Source organism: Henckelia pumila, chromosome 1 (assembly GCF_033568475.1).
Source record: "Henckelia pumila isolate YLH828 chromosome 1, ASM3356847v2, whole genome shotgun sequence".
Lineage (NCBI taxonomy): Eukaryota > Viridiplantae > Streptophyta > Magnoliopsida > Lamiales > Gesneriaceae > Henckelia > Henckelia pumila.
The window spans coordinates 100,944,587-100,963,215 of record NC_133120.1 but is presented as its reverse complement, the minus strand read 5'-3'; the positions used below and the strand labels follow the sequence as shown (position 1 = coordinate 100,963,215).

Sequence of the window (18,629 nt, the reverse complement as noted above, 5' to 3'; positions counted from 1 at the left end):
TTAAAATTTTCAGATGTTACAATTCTTCCCCCCCCCCCCCTTTAAATTGAATTTCGTCCTCGAAATTCGACTGATCAAATTCTAATAACGAAGTCCCTCAAAATTATAGTTTACTAACTCCACGATTACTTATCCAGTTCTCAAGTTTCAGTATCCCAAAGTCACGTAATCGCAATGCATAACTAAGTATTTTAAAACTTTGCTAATATAAAGTCTTAAGTCATAACATATGCTCCTGATAAATCATAATAAAACATTTAAAACTTACAGACCGGTAGAGGGATTTCTGAGCTTCACGTGGCAGATGGACACCCTCCAAGGACCGTGCTTTGATACCAATTGAAACATCTACTACTAATAAATGCGAAAAAACTTTATTTTTTTTAAAAAAAATATATACTATACATATATGCCCATACATATATGTATAAACATTAAAAATAATACTAACAAATAAATTCTTTTAATGATAACTTAAATAAATAAAAATCTTGAAACACGCAATATTAATAAAAATCCGTAATCCAAAAATTCAAACTCATGCATGCGAAAATAAACATAAATAAAACTTTAAAATATATTTTAAAAACCCTAATAAAGTATCTCAATATAATAATAACTCTTCCACGCGACGGTCACGGGGCCACTGCCATGCTTGCTCATACATCCTCGCCACCGGTAGGAGCTACAAATGAATTATCGTACTCACCTGCATCATATAAGCATAGCGAGCCTAGAAGCTCAACATGTCTAAACCTTTGTAACAATGGTTAAAATAATGCATCACATAATCATACTAATACATATAATCATCATGAATATGCATGCATGCTCGTAAAATAATGCACCATGAATTCTTGCTAGCCATAATTATGATCATCATACATACATCATAACTAATCATACATAGCATAAATTGAGCATGTCATAATCATAAAAACTATGTAGGTCATATCCATGAGTGTGGCTCGTAATCATGAGCGACTGATCAGTCTAAGAACCATTGTACGTAGCGGTGGATAAATCCACCTCTATGCTGGTAGTAAACTACCTCTGTGCCAGTGATAAAACCACTTCTATGCCGGTAGTAGAACTACCTCTGTGCCGGTGGTAAACCACCTCTGTGCTGCCACATCACTTCAATTTCCATAAAAATATTTTTCATGCTCAATTCTTAATCATAAACACATCATAAAATATTTCATGTATGCATGCACTTAAAATATGTCCGTAATATATATTTAATTAATTTTAATAATAAATATACTTATACTTAAAATAAACTTCATGCATAAAAAAAGAATTAAATATATATTCCGAACTTAGTTAATTTTTACGGGTTGGTCTGACTGCTGGCCCCTTAGACTTAAACCCATAAATTCTAAGACTGGCCCAATAATTCAACTTAAGCCCATTAACTTACATTTAAGCCCAAATAATTTATTCAAGCACAATATGACATACCTGGCCCAATAACAAAACCAAGCCCATTAATTACTTAGTCTGGCCCAATGACCCAAAAACCTAAAGACTGGCCCAATAATTTCCATGGGCCCCAAGGCCCATAAAAATTAATAGACTCACTTAAATAATTACTAAAGCCCAATAACTTAATTCACATGTGGCCCAATTAATTAATTGAACTAGCCTTGGCCCATTTACAGTCCAACTTAATAATTAACTTAAAAATAAAAAATACTCGAGCCCAACTAATATAACCCAGACCCAGACCCGAATAACATGACCCGTGACCCAACGGACCCGACCCGTACCCAAAACACCAAGCCCGGCCCGCCTAAAGCCTAGACACAACCTTAGCCTTTCTTTCCTTAATCCTAACTCACGGCAGCCCTGAGCGACTTTGGAAAAACTGACCGTGCCGCCTACTCCGGCGACCTTTGGCCGTGAAACCACCGCCCATACTTAGCCAACATCCATACGGTTCTAACCCAACAAAGTTTACCTCAAACGGAGCTCTGTAGAAGGAGAACGAATCAAAACAATCTACCCTAGTTTCTGCTCACGCGCAGAACGCGACCAAAAACTTCAGGCCATTCGGCCGCCCATCTCCGGCAACCACCGGCCGGAGAACCACCTGTAATATCTTTCCCAAGGTCTTGGGGTTCTAACCCCACTGGAATCAACCTAAAACACGCCCTGTGGACCGAGAACGAGCCAATCTCCCAACGCTGCGCAATCTGCGCGATCTGCTGCACCCAACTTCTTTGGCTTCGGTTCCGGCCCTTCTTGGCACAAACCCCCTGCCTCACTCGATCCTACAGAACCTAGGACACGATCCTAACCACAGCCAACAGCTTGGACCCGAGCCACATGAGAAAAACATGATCAAACCTTGAAGAAAACAAGAAAACTCATGCACGTGAAGGATTCTATGAGATTTTTCATAAGAAGTTCAGTAAATATCATGTCAAATCCATATAGTCTGATGAAAAACGTGATTAGTAGCTTATATGGTGGTAAAGGAAAGGAATTAAACATGCCTTGTTAATTATAACGAAGATTTATGCGTATACGGGGCTCCGGGACGACGAACGGGCCAAAAACTTGAATAATCCTTGAAGAACTCGGCTAAGGAGGCTGCTATCTGCTGAAAAACGTGAGGGAGGAGGTGGAGGAGATGGGGTTGGCGACTGATGGGGTTTGAGCGTAGGGTAGGGAGAGATTTTGGGTGTAATGTTGGGTAGATTAGGATAATAACTAATATAATTTATTTAGAAAGATAATATACCATAAACTTAAAATTTTAAACTCTTAAAATACCTACCAATCTGATAAATAGACCAAAATCCCGAAATAAATAAATAACCTATTTTTAAAAATTAATAAAAGTCATTATAATGACTTATTTTGGCTAAAAATCAACCCTTAAATAAATATATAATTAAATACTAAAATTTTCTTGACAAAATACCATAAAATATTATTTTTTTAAGGCTAATAAAATCTCATAAAATATTTTTGGCTCAAAAGTTGATATCTCATCCGTCCACGGTCCCATCTACGCGATCAAATCAATAAAATTCTGAAAAATTTAGAAATTCTAAAATCACGGGTTAAATGCTAAAATAAATTTAAATCATGCATATAATTCACATAATAACACATAAATGTCATTTAACCCAAATATAAATTTTTAAATAATTATTTTCCCTAATTATGCAATGCGAATTTACGTATTAAAATTTCCGGGTGTTACACAGGGCATAAGGAGGATAAGGCTGGAAACCAATCATTGAATATTCATGGTTAAGAGTAAACCTGGAGATCCATAGAGCAAGTACCAGTTGATCAAGTGATCGTTAAGGGAAAGCAAGGATTTGGCCTCTGCTCAAAACCAAGATTCATTCAAACAAGGTAACCTTCCTAAACCTCCTGCAGCCCTTAATTCAAAGAAATAGTCAAAATACATTAATCATGTCATCATCCTTTATAAGAAATGGAAGATTAATAATAAAAAACTGGTTCGAAATAGAAGATGATCATGAATATGATACATTTCGTGAATATCGTTTAAATACTTCTGATTTAACCATATTTGAATCAATTTATCAACTAAAATTTGTATTAATAACCCATGAATGGAACCAAACTAATATGAAAACATTTATCTGTTATAAATGAATCAAATCTGTAAATCCATGAATCAGATCTGTAAATCCATGAATAAGAAAATTCATAAGAATTTGAAAAAAATTCCGCAACCTGGTATCAGAGCTTAAAACTGATTATTAATGTCTGGATTAACTTTAGATATTGAGATTAAAAATTTATTTGATAAAATAATCTTACTAAAAGATTTACGTCAAATAGATCAATTATGGAATAAAATAAAAGATCTCTAAACCTTTTATTTCAAAAATCATAAAAAAGAACATTTTTCAAGCAACTGGAAAATGATAATTCAAATTTCTGAAAATGATGAAATTGAAGACATAACAATATGTTATGAATAAGAACAAACTTTGTTATCGAAATCCGATCAAAAAAAACAAAATAATAAAAGTAACAATTTTTACTAAATGGAAAATGTATGAAAATACAAAAATGAATATCTTTAATTTATATTCTCAAAATATAAATTTTGATATAGAAAATTGTGAAAACAATTTGAAACATCTTAAAAATTATCAATCTTCAATTGATAGTTTCGAAGATTTTCAGAATTTATTAGAACAGATAAATTCAACAAAAAGACTTTTAATATTCTTAAGAAAATTAAGAAGTTCTATCATCTGTTAAAATGACAGAAGTAACAATTCCAAATCAAAACAACCTGGTCGATGAATCTGAAGAATCTGAAGAAAACCAAGAGTATAATTTGAATATTATATTCAATCAAAGTAAGTTTGGTGAAATACAAAAAACAGGGTTTTTTAATTCAAAAACAAATCTAATAGACCAACCAGGAATACTAAGTAAGATTTCAAATTTTATTAATCCCAGAAAAAATTTAATTTATTATTCGATTCGTACAAAAGAACGATCTTGTAAAATAAATAACGAATCAAGGTCTAATACTCTGAAGTTATTAACAACTCAAGATATTAATACCATCATGACAAAAGCCAGTGAAAAAGAACGATCTGAACTGAAATATGTTCATATCGGAGGAATTGAAATAATAATATCAGCTCACTACCGAGAAGAAATAGATACACCAATTGAAATAACAGTTCGTGACAAAAGAATACGTAATTTCGAGGATTCTATCCTTGGAAAAATTGAAGGAAATTTATGTTACAAAAAGATGAAATTTTGTATTTATCCACAATACAATATATCTCTTTTTGATAAAAACATAAATGACGTTTTAACATTAGATTATTACTTTTATAGAAATAATCTTATGTTAACAGGAAACCATCCGATCAATATAAACTATGTTGTCGGTTTAGCAATAAGTAATAATTCTCAAACAGGAATAATTTCAACAAAACCAACTATTTCTGTTGAAAGAATGTTTGAAAATATTACAAGAATTGAACACCCTCGAAAAGCATTTATTGAAGAAATAAATCCCTATAAAAGATGGAGTTCAGATGACCTCCAAATCACAAAATAGTCATTATCATTTGCTAGAAATGATGAAGATATTCTTGATAAGATTGGAACCATGAATCAAAATATTCTTAAAATTAAACAAGCTATTGTTAATGAGTCAACCTCATCGCAATGACGTCCTTAATAAAATTAAAAAAAGATCTAGGAGATTTAGAAAATAATATTAATAAGATCAATCTATCAATACAAGAATTAGAGAAGAATTTCAAAGAATATATTGATTTAGCAACGACTAGATTAATAATTGAACAAGAAAGACATAGTAATAAAATATTAAACTATCTTAAGAAAGTTCTTCCAATAGATAAAGGAAAAAGAAAAATGGAAGAAGAACCACCATTCAAAATTGAATCATGGTATAGAAATCCCTTTAGTTATGACAAACATAAGTATGGAGATGTTTAGTGAAACCGACTCATCTGATTTTGAACAAATAGGAGTAAATACCGAAGAATTATATCATTCACATTAGGACTCAGAACAATACAGAGATATGGATATTTCAGAATCAGAATCTGAAGATGATTCTAGACCACGACTAAATCTACGAACGAATGTAGAAGGTAGTGGTGGAAGAGATGATGAAGAATTTAAATATAACAGAGACCAATACTCTGGATCTTATAAAGATGTTAGAGATATTCTTAGAGAATCAAAAACATCAGGATTTGTGAAACAAAATATCTTAGATTTAGGTTGTTCAACAGCCAAAGAAAGAAAATCAAAGATAGATCATTGGGCAAATGAACTATCAGTACAAATTCAATTAACACCATTATTAGACAAAAGTGAGAATATTCAAGTTTTAACTCATGGGATGATAAAAATGACACTGGTAGGAGCAGTAAGAACTTGGGCTGAAAACCTAGTAATTACTAATCTACCACAAGGAATGACAGGACATCGATATTTCGAACTATTTGTTGATGTCTTGTACCAAGAATTTTTAGGAGTTTCTAATAATGATGCTAATTTGGTAGCTAAGAATATAGAACAAAATAGAGCAATCTTTATATTAGATAATATTAAATTATGCAATTTATGTTACTTAAAAGAATTTATTTGTGATTATGAAACAAACTATTATCAATTAATAGATGCTGATAAAAAGGAATATTATAAACTAAGTATCTTTAATAAGATACCTAATATACCTATACACAGTAAAGATGAATTCTTAACTAGTCCTTATGCTAAAACTTTAGGAGGAGCTATTAAATTCATCAAAGACATAATAACAAAGAAATGTCATGAAGTAACACTAAATAAAAGAATCTCTAAATCCTACAAACAAAACAATAAACTTTGTTGTGATAAAATGGAATTCACAGTAAAAGAATACGGTTGCAAAACAAATATGTCACACAAATATTTAAAACGACAGAAACAGAATAAATTTAATAAACCTTATAAATTTTTTAATAAGAAATTTATTCCCTATAAGAAAAAGAAATTTAAAAAGAATTTTTTCAGAAAACCTTATAAAAGAAAATTTTATAAAAAGTTTGATAACAAAAAACCACCTTGCCCAAAGGGTAAAGGAAAGAATTGCACATGTTGGTTGTGCAACGAAGAAGGACATTATGCGAATGAATGTCCAAAACGAAACGAAAAGAAAAATAAAATTAAACTTCTTGAAGAAATATATACTATTGGATTCTATCCCGTAGAAACAATTGAATTTTCATCCGACGATGAAAATATTTATTATCTTGATGAATCAAGTGAATCAGATTTTGAATCCGATTTCACATTTGATAATTCAAGAAATAATAATGATTAAAATAACGACAAGGGCATTTTCAGAAAAACAAATATAGGGAGTAAATTGAAAGTTATGTTTGATTTAGGGAGTTATCTACAAGTTGTCCTTTATACTTCGCATTTTTCTTTTTCTTATGACATGACGAAATTTTTTAATTATTGGATCATCGATACGTTATGTCTAATTTCATAAAACATAATTAGACTTTCAAATTTAACTATGGACGAGAGGCAGATGAATACATTAGCAACTCTAGCGTCTGTATCATTCTATCTATCTTAGTAACAACCTCTATATTTTAATCCAACATATTTAACCGATCAATTCGTAAACCCCACATTTTACTTCGAATTGTGATGATCAAATGAACATGTTGTATTAGGAAACATTTTACTCCGAGTATAGAATATATTCAAGCCTCGTATGATGGGCACACGGAAAATCTCAAACCTTGGGGCATTGCCACAATAAAATATCAAAAAAATTATAAAAATCCGCGTCTCCAGGAGGGCACGCTATATGCAAGTCCAGCAATACTGTGAATTTGACAGTAATTAAACTTCATTGCGTTTAGCACACTATTATCACAAGGATACAAAGGTCAAAGTATCAAAGAATACAGAGCATTCAGATGGATAGAGAAGAGGTGCGACTTGTGAGCATCATGGGTGACTTGTTTTTGTAACCCCTGAAAAACGATGCTTCAACTCATCCACATAGCTCAAGCAACATCCATCCTCTACCACATCGGAGCGTCCACTCCGAGTATGAGATTTGCTCCTTCAGTAGTTTCGATTTATAAAACTTGTGGACTTCATTCCTACAAGAAGTAATCCGGAGGTGGCCTCTTGGCAGGCGCTCCTCTTGTTTCCTGCATTTCACCAAAAACCGTTTCATACGCCTTTCAAAGGGCAAAGGGGGGTTTATTTTGATACTATATCGATTACATGTTGATCTTGTCATTCTCACTTGATTCTCATCCATGTTCGTCGTTTATATTAATTGCCAAGCGTGGAATAGCATAGCAGTAAAAAACTGCATGGCTAGACTGAAAAACATGTCTCGACTAGAAGCAATAGCATACACTTCTTAGAATTGATATACAGTCAACAGGGGTCAGGGAGGTCAAGAGATGTTGCCAAGATTTATTCTGGACTACTATTGCTCCGGAACACAGAGAAAATTCAAGACAATAAACAACATATGCACACACCTGTGGAGCTGCATCAAAGACACGAAACTTCCTCTCCAGGTTTTCATCCAGCTCAAGAATTGCAGCTACATTCCCACATCTAAATCACCAATCTTCGTCAAACATCGAAGGAGAAAAAAAACTAAAGAATCAATAAAATTTGAAATCATTTACCTGTAGCAGTAATTTGGAGCCGACCAAACCGTAACTATCTGGTTGCTGAACATCCATTTATAGCCTTCCATTACCAACTGATGGGCGCGACAAATATAATCAATATCATTTGCATGATTAAATGTACTGACAACACTGCCACCAAACAGGAAACCCGCACCGCGCGGGCTCAACCCCCAACCATCAACAGCATCTTCTGGATCTGACCAGAGGAGATCACACATAGCACCATCATGAGGTACTTCTTGCTTACGGTCAATTATTCGAATCTGAGACACAGATGATGCCCACTAATTTATTAGTATTTCACAATTAAGAGGGAGAAAAATACCGAAGCAGAATATTTTTTAAACCTGGTCCAGTGTGGATATTGCAGGAGATAGCCCGCCATGAACTGAAAATATCTTGTTCTCAATAAGCGCCGACAGGCTGCAAGATATTGCAATCATAAGTATAATATACTGTTTCGAAAACAAGACAATGACCCAAGGATAATTCAAATTTGACAACAAGAATGTTGGTGCACGAGGAAGTTAAACACTACACTGAATCTGACATTACTATTGCATATTCTGAGGCGATTGACAATTAACCTTCATATTTTTTCCCTACAGTTCTCACATAAATTCGAAAAGATACAAGCAAGCAACTTCATAGCAAATATCTAATTGGAAATATAGAGGGGTTCAAACCTTAAATAGTCAAAAATATCGGTGCAATATCTCCAAACATTAGCAGAACCATATTTTCGCAAGCACTCGTCATAGAAACCATAAACCTGTGTTATCTGCCGGCTCTCATGGTTTCCCCTTATCAGAGTTATCCTATCTGGATATCTTACCTGCCAATGCACTATCTATTAGTTGAGTCACGATTGTGGGCATCCATGTTGTCTGGAAACACGAAATATTTGATACTCAAACGTAACTGTCCATGTTGTCACGAAACATGAGGTCCATTTCAGATGCTTTACCCTTCGCATACAAAAGTAAAACCAATACCTTCAGCGCGAGGAGGAGCAGAAATGTCTCAACTGAGTAGTATCCCCTGTCAACAAAATCTCCAAGAAACAAGTAGTTTGTCTTGGGACAATCACCTCCAACTTTAAAAAGCTCTTTCATGTCATAGAATTGCCCATGGATGTCACCACAAATCTACATAAAAACACCGATCCAGATAAGAAATACTGGCAATGGGTCAAATGTCCTCGAAACTAAAAGGAAACAGTTATCACTCCATATTAATACTTATAATAGTGTATAAGAAATATGGCTCTGTAATCTGTAACCTCCAGAAATTAAACAAAGAAAAAAGGTCTTTCAGGGTTTTTCCCCTCTAATTTTATTGGGTGATTAGGGCATGAAATCACTTCAAAACAAATGCATAGCAACAATATTCATTAAATAACCAATTAGGACACTTCATAACTATAGCTACATTTGGACAACCCTGCCCAATTAATTTCCAAGTTCACAGATTAAGTTTCTTGAAATCTAACACTTCATGAGGATGTCAATTTTATAGTATTAGCTCCACTTTTTTAAGTCTCATAAATCAGATTGAGGTGATTCTGCCGCTCAGGATGCCATTGAATCTTGCTTCAAGATTCAAGTGCAAAACTGTACAGTACTGGGAGATGATAGCAGCAACCTCAACCTCCAAAGCTTCTTTGTTGCTGAATGCTGATAATTCTCGTCCGATGGTGGATATTTTTTCTCCTCGCCACTTACGTGAGCACTCAAGCATACACGTAAGGTAACCATTGGAGTACCACTTACGTGAGCACTCAAGCATAGGCCCAATAGTCTCAAGCCCATGGAAGAATCTAAATGTGTGAGGGAATGAGAATAAAATATGGAGTTGTAGCTGGTCAGAGGATTCACTTTTATTCTGTTGATTTAGACTAGTTGTCCTAGGGGAAGTTTCCTCTTGTAAAGGATTGAACCCTTGGCTGAGTAGTAATACCCACTATTTTCTTATTTTTTGTGATGGACCATAATAATAAAGTCCGTAACAAAATCACACGTCTATCAAAAATCTACAGCAATTAGGTAAATCTGATAGAGTGAATCTATGGCATAGTCATTAAATTGGGTGGTTAATAAACGTGTCAAAAGAACCTTTGGTTGCATATAACTACTACTTAGGCTCCTTCCCTCGGACACGACTTATGTTTGTTGTCATGATTCTTTGAGTGATCATGTTTGTTTCTCAATCTTAGAAGGTTGAAGTTCATTCTGTCTTCTTTCCTATTGCCAAAATTTATCATCACAGGGATTATTACTTTAAACAGCTCTTATAAAAGAGTCGCTGGCTGACGACAACTTGTTATCCTTTTCACTCATCCCATTGCAACCGACTATCACAAAACACACCAAAAATTAGTAAGATTTGGTAACTGTCAGAAAAGTAGTCTATTGAAAACATATCATGACAGAGGCTGGTTAGTGCCCAGAACTAGCTTTTTCATCTGAAAACTCCAGGTTCGTGGGCTAGGACCGCTGTTTTCAAGAAAATCATCCAAAAATATTACTTTTCAAAATTCATTTGCCACTCCTCATGCGGAAACCACAACCTTTGTCTTTCATCAATTTCCAGAAAATTAGAGCAGAAATTTCATCAGCGATCTACTTGAAATGCTAACTTTTTTTTGCCGAGTCTCGAATTTTGAAATCTTCCCATCTAATATTTTTTTGGAAAAAAGAAACGGGTAGCTAGCTGAACATATCATGCCATCAAAGTTCTACAAGAAACTCCACCAACTTCGACTTCTTTACTAAAGTTTTAATCTTAACTCATGTCTTCGTTCCAATTACACAGACCATAAATCAAGAACCCCCGCCAACACACGCATCTTCTCAGAATCCAGAAACCCTACAATAAAAAAACAAATCCATGTCCACACAACAATCCATAACCTCCAAACTCAAAAAAAAAATATCGTTACACGAATATTTCACACCAAGAACCTGCTCAAAAAATGGATTCAATTTTTTTCTTCGATACTTACAGTGACAGGAGCGTCGACTCTCTGAACATTACTCTCTTCGACGAGGATTTCCATGGCTTTGAGACATAGAGCCTTGACTTCCGATTCCTTGAGCGGTTCGCATCTTTTCAGTTGCTCTATTTGCCTGTCTAGATCCGACATCTTCCCAGATTCAAACTCGGAACTTTAAACCCTTCTGCAATTTCGCTCGATAAATCAGACCCTTAATGAAGAATCGAAGAAAGTTGTGAATCCATGGTCTGAATATCGGCAACAATTACTGTGTTCTTCCGCCTTTTTTGAAGTGCGGTGCTTTATACTCCCACTGGTAATTGACGTTAGCAGTGGTGAGGTTCACTACTTTTTGTGTGGCCTTTCTTTTTCTCTCTCGCTCCGTCTGGGTTTTCGCGATTTGCAAAATCGTCCATGGAGCACTCAAGTTTCGGGAAATTACAATTTTAGTCCCTCGTTTGTGGTTTTCTCTTTGGGCAAGGTCCCACAGTATAAAATAATAATTATATTATAACACCGTTATAATGTTTATTGCAACGAACTCCCCTTGAACACTTCTTTCCTATAAAATTATAAATTTTAATAGATATAATAACCCTTAACTTTTTGTAATAATTATACGTTTAACTTTTGAAACGGTGAAAGGAAACAACAACCAGAAGGGAAGGGCTATCACTAAAAGTGGCGTCAGCAAATTGTCTAGATAACGCATCAGCAACAATATTTGTTTTACCTGGTTTATAGGAGATATCGAAATCATAGCCCATGAGCTTGATAAAGTATTTTTGTTGCTCATGAGTGTGAATAGATTGGGACAATATATCTTTGAGACTGTGATGGTCAGTAATAATGGAGAAATGAGCGCCCAAGAGATATTGACGTCATTTCGCCATAGCCTGAGTAACAGCAAAAAGTTCTCGAACATACGTGGAAGCCTTAGCTAATCTGGGACTGAGTTTCTTGCTGAAATAAGCAATAGGGTGATCATTTTGTAAAAGAACAACACCAATTCCAGTACCAGAAGCATCTGTTTTGATTTGGAAGGGAAGTGAAAAATCAGGCAGAGACAAGATAGGAGTTTGAGTAAGAGCCCTTTTGAGTGATTCAAAAGCTGCTGTGCATCTTGAAACCACCCAAATTTATCTTTTTTTTTTGAAGATCAGTCAAAGGAGAGGCTATACTAGCATAAGAACGGAAAAATTTGCGATAATAACCAGTAAGACCCAGGAACCATGCAAGGATTTAAGGCTAACTGGAGGTGGCCAAGCTTGAACAACGAGGATTTTATTTGGATCTGAGGACACCCCAAGAGAGGAAATGATATGACCCAAATAATCAATCGATGATTGGCCAAAAGAACATTTGGATTTTCTTGCATAAAAAAAATGTGCTCTTAAGCAGGATAAGGCTGTTTCTAAGTGAGAAAGATGAGCCTCCAAGGATTTACTAAAGATGAGAATAGCATCAAAAAAAACAATGATAAATTTGTGAAGGTAATGCTTGAAAAGTAGAGGGGGCGTTGGTGAGGCCAAAAGGCATGACAATGAACTCATAATGGCCATCGTGTGTGCGAAAGGCAGTTTCGATAATGTCATGAGTGTGAACCCGAATTTGGTGGTATCCGGCGCGCAAATCAATTTTTGAGAAAATTGTAGCACCATGGAGTACATCGAAAAGTTCATCAGTAGTATGAATAGGAAATCAATCCTTGATGGTTACTTGGTTCAAAGCTCGATAATCGACGCAAAAGTGCCAAGTGCCATCTTTCTTTTTGACTAAAAGGACGGGAGAGGAAAAATGGCTTTGGCTTGGTTGAATTATACCGAATTCAAGCATGTCAGCCACAAGTTTCTCCATGTCTACTTTCTAGAAATGAGGATATCGATATGGTTTGACATTTACATGTTGAGTATGGGGAAGGAGGTGAATTCGGTGATCAATCACACGGCGAGGGGGTAAGCTTTTGGGTTCGTCAAACACATACTGGAACCGATCAAGTAACGCCGAGAGTTTATCACGATTAGCAACAACCCATGAATAAGGGACCTCTGCCTCCATAATGGACAATAAGTGCAGACATCCCACTATACCCTGGGATTTAGCCAAACGCTTCAATTGATGTAACTGGACTTCTGCACATTGGATCAGAGATCCCACTTGAAGTCGGATCATCCTCCCTTCCCAAGAAAACTTGTGGGGACCTCAGGTGCTAATTTTATCTAAAGGGGCAATTAATGAATAAGCATCATTAATGAGACAATAATAATTCAATCTGAATAAAATTAACCAGAACATTTGGCGACGCAAATTCACGTCGCGAAAAGAAATTTTTTTTTTCTCGGGGGGGTTGCGCTCGGTCGGCACTTTTTAGCCGACCGAGCGCTCCCTCAAACTCAACCTACGGGTTGACATTTGTGGCTGCGCCCGAGCTGCTATTTTTTGCAGCTCGGGTGCTGCCAGAGGCAGTGCTCAGCCCTGTTTGTTGCAGCTAGCCTTTGCTCTAATAAATCTCTTCCAAAACTTGATCTTTTCAATCTAAAACATGCACATACATTGTTATCAAGTTCGAAACATGTGCACGAGTTCATATCACAACTATCTAGTGATTCAAAAATAAGACAAGCTAGACTATGATCAAGTATCCAACCAATGAAACATATGTACAAAGCTCTTGTATTTGTTCTAGCATGTTTATCCAAGGCTCAATATCTAAACACCATGTCATCTGCTTAAACTCGAGTCACCACATGTTAAAACTCTCTCTTGAGCTTTCCACGTCAATTTTGACCAGCTCCTGCCCCACCTATTGCAATGCAAACATACAAACAAAGCAATAGCCGAATAACTTCGGTGAGAATAAATCTCAGTACAAAAGACATACATATACATTCATTTAAGCATAATAAATCTATATGCTATCTTACTTCCCAACATGTAAGGACATGTAAAATCATAAAAGCATACTCATTTCTTATAGCATATCTTTTCATCTTTAGCAATCTCATATCAAACATATAAACACATTCACATCTTGAATGACATATAATAACAAGCTTGCATTTATAAACACATATTCTAAACCATAGAAATTTATAGGCTAATGCATAAATGCAATGCATGTTTGAATAGGCTATCAAGTCTGATAAGAATAAATTTTGGTTCTTGGGATCCCGGGGAAATAAAATCGTTAACTAACCACCGACTCTCCCAATCAAGGTGGCGTCAAATATCTCAAGTCCCCTGACTTTGGTGCAACTATAGTGAGTCATCTAGCTCTGGAAGCGAATCTACAATCCATGCCACTCAACTATAGTTCTCCAAATGTCATTACGCAATCTAGGCCAATCTGCCCTCTATGCTTTGAAGGTAGGGGTTCAAGATGAATGTAACATAATCTTGATGCATTAAATCATACAAGTACTGATAAAAATCTTGAACACGCCATTCAAGAATCATGCAAGTCAATAATAACAAGTAAATCACATAAGAGCACTTAAACAAGTAAGTATGTGATTTTATGAAAACTTGAAAACCACCACGTTCTCGAGTTGTTCTACCTGGCGAGGATAATGTCGAATCATACCTTCCACTCGTCGTGTTGACATATACAAGCTTGCCAGCTTCAACTTAGATGGCATCTCGAAACGTCTATTCATTCACGCTTGCTCATTGACGTTGATAGTTGATCAAAGTCTTGATTCAACTTTAATTGTTCAAACGGCTTGAACTCGTCGATTCGACTTCGATAACTTCAATTTCCAACTGAAATGAAGTGTACAATATGCTTAATATCATTCTCAAATCTGTTATTTAGTGCTAAGTTCAATATATATCTGATATCGGATTAAATTGCAAATCGGCGACGTAAAAGTTCGAAATCGGTAATTCCGAAAGCGCAAACATCATCTTAACAAGCATCTAAACTCATTATCATCACCAATTCAGCAGCTATAATTCGAATTATACAGCTCCCAAAAATAAGAATTTCGAAAAGTCTTTCAAAAATCGAATACATGTTCAAACGACAATCTTTTCTTGATCCGTCTTAGATATGTTATCGTCGTATATACTAGAACACGTTTATACAATCAAATCTTAATTCTAAAAACATCATAAAATTCAAACATGGTAGAACTTCATAAAACTTACGTCAAAACGTAGCACTCGGAGTTGTGATCGCAAATATATGATCAATCGGAAATTCTACTGGGCGGATCAATTTTTACGGGAGCTTAAAGGATCAAAATTGTCTAAAATATGATTCCTCTCTTAGCTCTCTGTGTTTGGACTGAATTCTGATGATTTACATGTATTATACACTTCTCAATGTATATACAAGTCACATGTAATCCCACTTGCCTTAGGGAATTGCACTTTGGCCCCTTAACTTTTGCATAATTGCAATTCAGTCCACGAACAAGCGATATAATTCAATTTCAATTATAAATAATTTAAGAATATTAGAATTTAAGTCTAAACTCTAAATATTCACAAATTACATATTCTCATATTAAAATTAAATAATTTCATACCTTATCGCATTTTAGTACTTGAACTTCTCAATATTTGCAAATTGGTCTTTGCTCGGATTTCATACACAAATTAAATATTTGATATTTATAATCTTGGAATTTACATCTTAAATTCCATAAATATCAATTCAAATATTTTTAATCTTTTAATTTAAGAATTTCGGATATTAAAATCTTAAAATCCAAAAAATCCTCAAATTAAATATTTTCGATCCGAAATTTAAATCTCTAATTCTGACATTTCTCAAATTCATATTTTTTCATATTCGGAATTTAAATCTTAAATCCCATAATTAATAACTTAATATTTTCGGGCCTTACAATTCCTCCCCTCTAAGGAATGATTTCGTCCTCGAAATCGCATTCGATTTTACTGCTGATTCTCGTAAGCTGTATAGCTAACTGAAGTAATACTTACTTTATTTCTGTGAGCTGTAGATATATATTCTGATATCTACTCTTCTATCATATCTTAATCTTCTTTTTGATCGCTTCTGCAATCATATCTATTCTCATTAACATATAATCACGGAGTCAACTTATATCTAAGTTGCTCTTTCTGAATTATTGATTCAATTATTGATTCACTTCTGAAATCTCTTTTTGAACCTAATGATGCTCGGGAAAGAACTTCCTTGCTGATCATTCTGTTCAGGCTTCAAAATCTATATCTGTTGCTCATTTGTTAACTTTGTCTATGTTGCTCTGTTCTTATTTTGTTCAAAGCAATCTTCACCTTCTCTATTTTTTCTTGACTCATATCTGATATAAGAGCTGATACTTCTAAAATATCATTTCAATATAAAGACAATTCTGCATTTCGTATCATCTAAGAACCAAAACACTGTCTCTATATCTATCCGATAACTATCACAGGAATGATCGTAAGCAAATGGCAGAAATTCAAACAGCTAGTACCAAATCTAGTACTATAGCTTTAGTAACCCAGAACTTATTTTAAGATAATAATATGTTAAACATGATTAAGGGTTAGTAATTAACCAATTTCGGGATTTAATCGGACTTCAGAAGCAAGAAATGAAATTTCATTGTCTGAGCCAGTTCGGACGATCCGAAGAGGACTTCGGACGGCCCGAACTTGACCATCGGGGGCTCCGAAGGTGAGCTTGTTGACTTCGGAGTTAAGGCTGGTTCGGACGATCCGAACTCAAGTTCGAACAGCCCGAACTTGTTTGTGCCAAGTAGGCAGGATTACTCAGCAATGAATTTTGACAAGTGTCGGACTTAGAGCACTTCGGACGATCGGAACGCGATGTGTCTCGCATGCAGACAGTGAGTTGGATCGGATGATCCGAACTCAGGTTCGGAGGGCCTGAACTCGTCCGAAACTTTTCCTATAAATAGGGCTCTTCGGAGTCATAATTTGAATACGAATTCCCGAGTTTTCTTCTTCAATTATATAGTGTGAGTTATACACTTAAGGGCCCTATCGGTTATAATAAAGGTTCTGAAATAACCAAGGAGTGGTTATAGTCATCCGGGACTAGCGACTCCAAAGGGCTATCTACGGACGAAGGTATGGTCCGGGAATCTATTTAAGTTTTGGGAGTACTTATTAGCTTAGTTAAGGCTTATAGAATTTATGTAGTGATACGGTAAACTTTTGAATATAGGCTTGGAACCTAGGATCCTACTATACTTGAACTAGCCTAGAGGTACGTACACATTGACTGAGATTGCCAGCGAGTATACATGTTTATATGTTGCATTTATTTGGTATTATTATATGGCATGATATATGATTTACCGCTTTCTATATTCATATGTCATGTGCATATACACGTTGAGCCTATACCTTGATATACCTGATTATAGAGCCGCTCAGCTCTATACTCGATAGTCTGTCACTAAGAGTACCGCGACGGCGGGGACATTTATGTCTGACTACTCTGGTGTACTTGACGAGTGTGGTTGCACCCAGAAGTTGATCCATGCGGTGACAGCACTCATGTGGCTCCTGTACTGAGCATAAATTTTCAGATGACCCTTTACCAGTCATCATGTTGCATGCATCATATTTATACGTGTACTCATGTTTATGTACTGGGCGTTAGCGCTCACGTCCTAGTTGTTATCTTGGACACTCTATTCCATGGGACAGGTCGCAGGATGGACGGAGCTGGTGGTTCAAGGCAGGATTAGGGAGCAGACCTTAGTTATACAGCAGGATTCGATATAGCTGTATAATGTTTACTTTTAAGTATTTCAATCTGGTTGTATCACTACTGATGAATAAGCTTGACACTTTTATACTAAGCTGATATGTAATGTAATTTATAGTTATGTTTCCGCACGTTTTACTCTGTTAAGTTATTTTGTTGTATTAAGTTTAATGCATGCTATTAGTTGTCAGTTAGTAGATGATACCATTTAGGGTCACTACAATAGCTCTGAGCATATCCTCGGAAATCTAGATAGTCATATCTGACAGTGCATAAATCAGAGGATGGTATAATGAAATCTCATACAACCTGTAAGGCCCGAAAATATTAAGTTCTTAATGACGGGATTTGAGAGTTAAATTTCGAATAAGAGTGAAAAGATGAATTTAACAATTTATGGAAATTAGAGATTTCTATTTTGGGTCAAAAATATTTAATTTGAGGATTTTTCGGATTTTAAGATTTTAATATCCAGAATTCTGAAATTAAAAGATTAAAAATATTTAAATTGATATTTATGGAATTTAAGATGTAAATTCCAAGATTATAAATATCAAGGATTTAATTTGAGAATGAAATCCGAGCAAGGGCCAATTTGCAAATATTGAGCAGTTCAAGGACTAAAATGTGATAAGATCCGAAATTATTTAATTTTAATCCGAGAATATTTAATTTGAGAATATTTAGAGTTTAGAATTAA

General features: G+C 35.0%; 1 protein-coding gene across 1 annotated transcript; it reads right to left on the bottom strand.

Annotated features, from left to right (window-relative positions):
- Positions 1 to 7,286: 7,286 nt before the first annotated feature.
- Positions 7,287 to 11,629, bottom strand: LOC140876405 (serine/threonine-protein phosphatase PP-X isozyme 2). Its single transcript, XM_073280355.1, has 7 exons — positions 11,224 to 11,629; positions 9,215 to 9,367; positions 8,906 to 9,054; positions 8,567 to 8,642; positions 8,214 to 8,482; positions 8,061 to 8,139; positions 7,287 to 7,718 (listed from the first exon to the last, which is right to left on the bottom strand). Exons 1-7 carry the CDS (start codon positions 11,362 to 11,364, stop codon positions 7,668 to 7,670), a joined length of 918 nt encoding a protein of 305 aa, XP_073136456.1. The 5' UTR covers positions 11,365 to 11,629; the 3' UTR covers positions 7,287 to 7,667.
- Between the last annotated feature and the right edge of the window lie 7,000 nt (positions 11,630 to 18,629).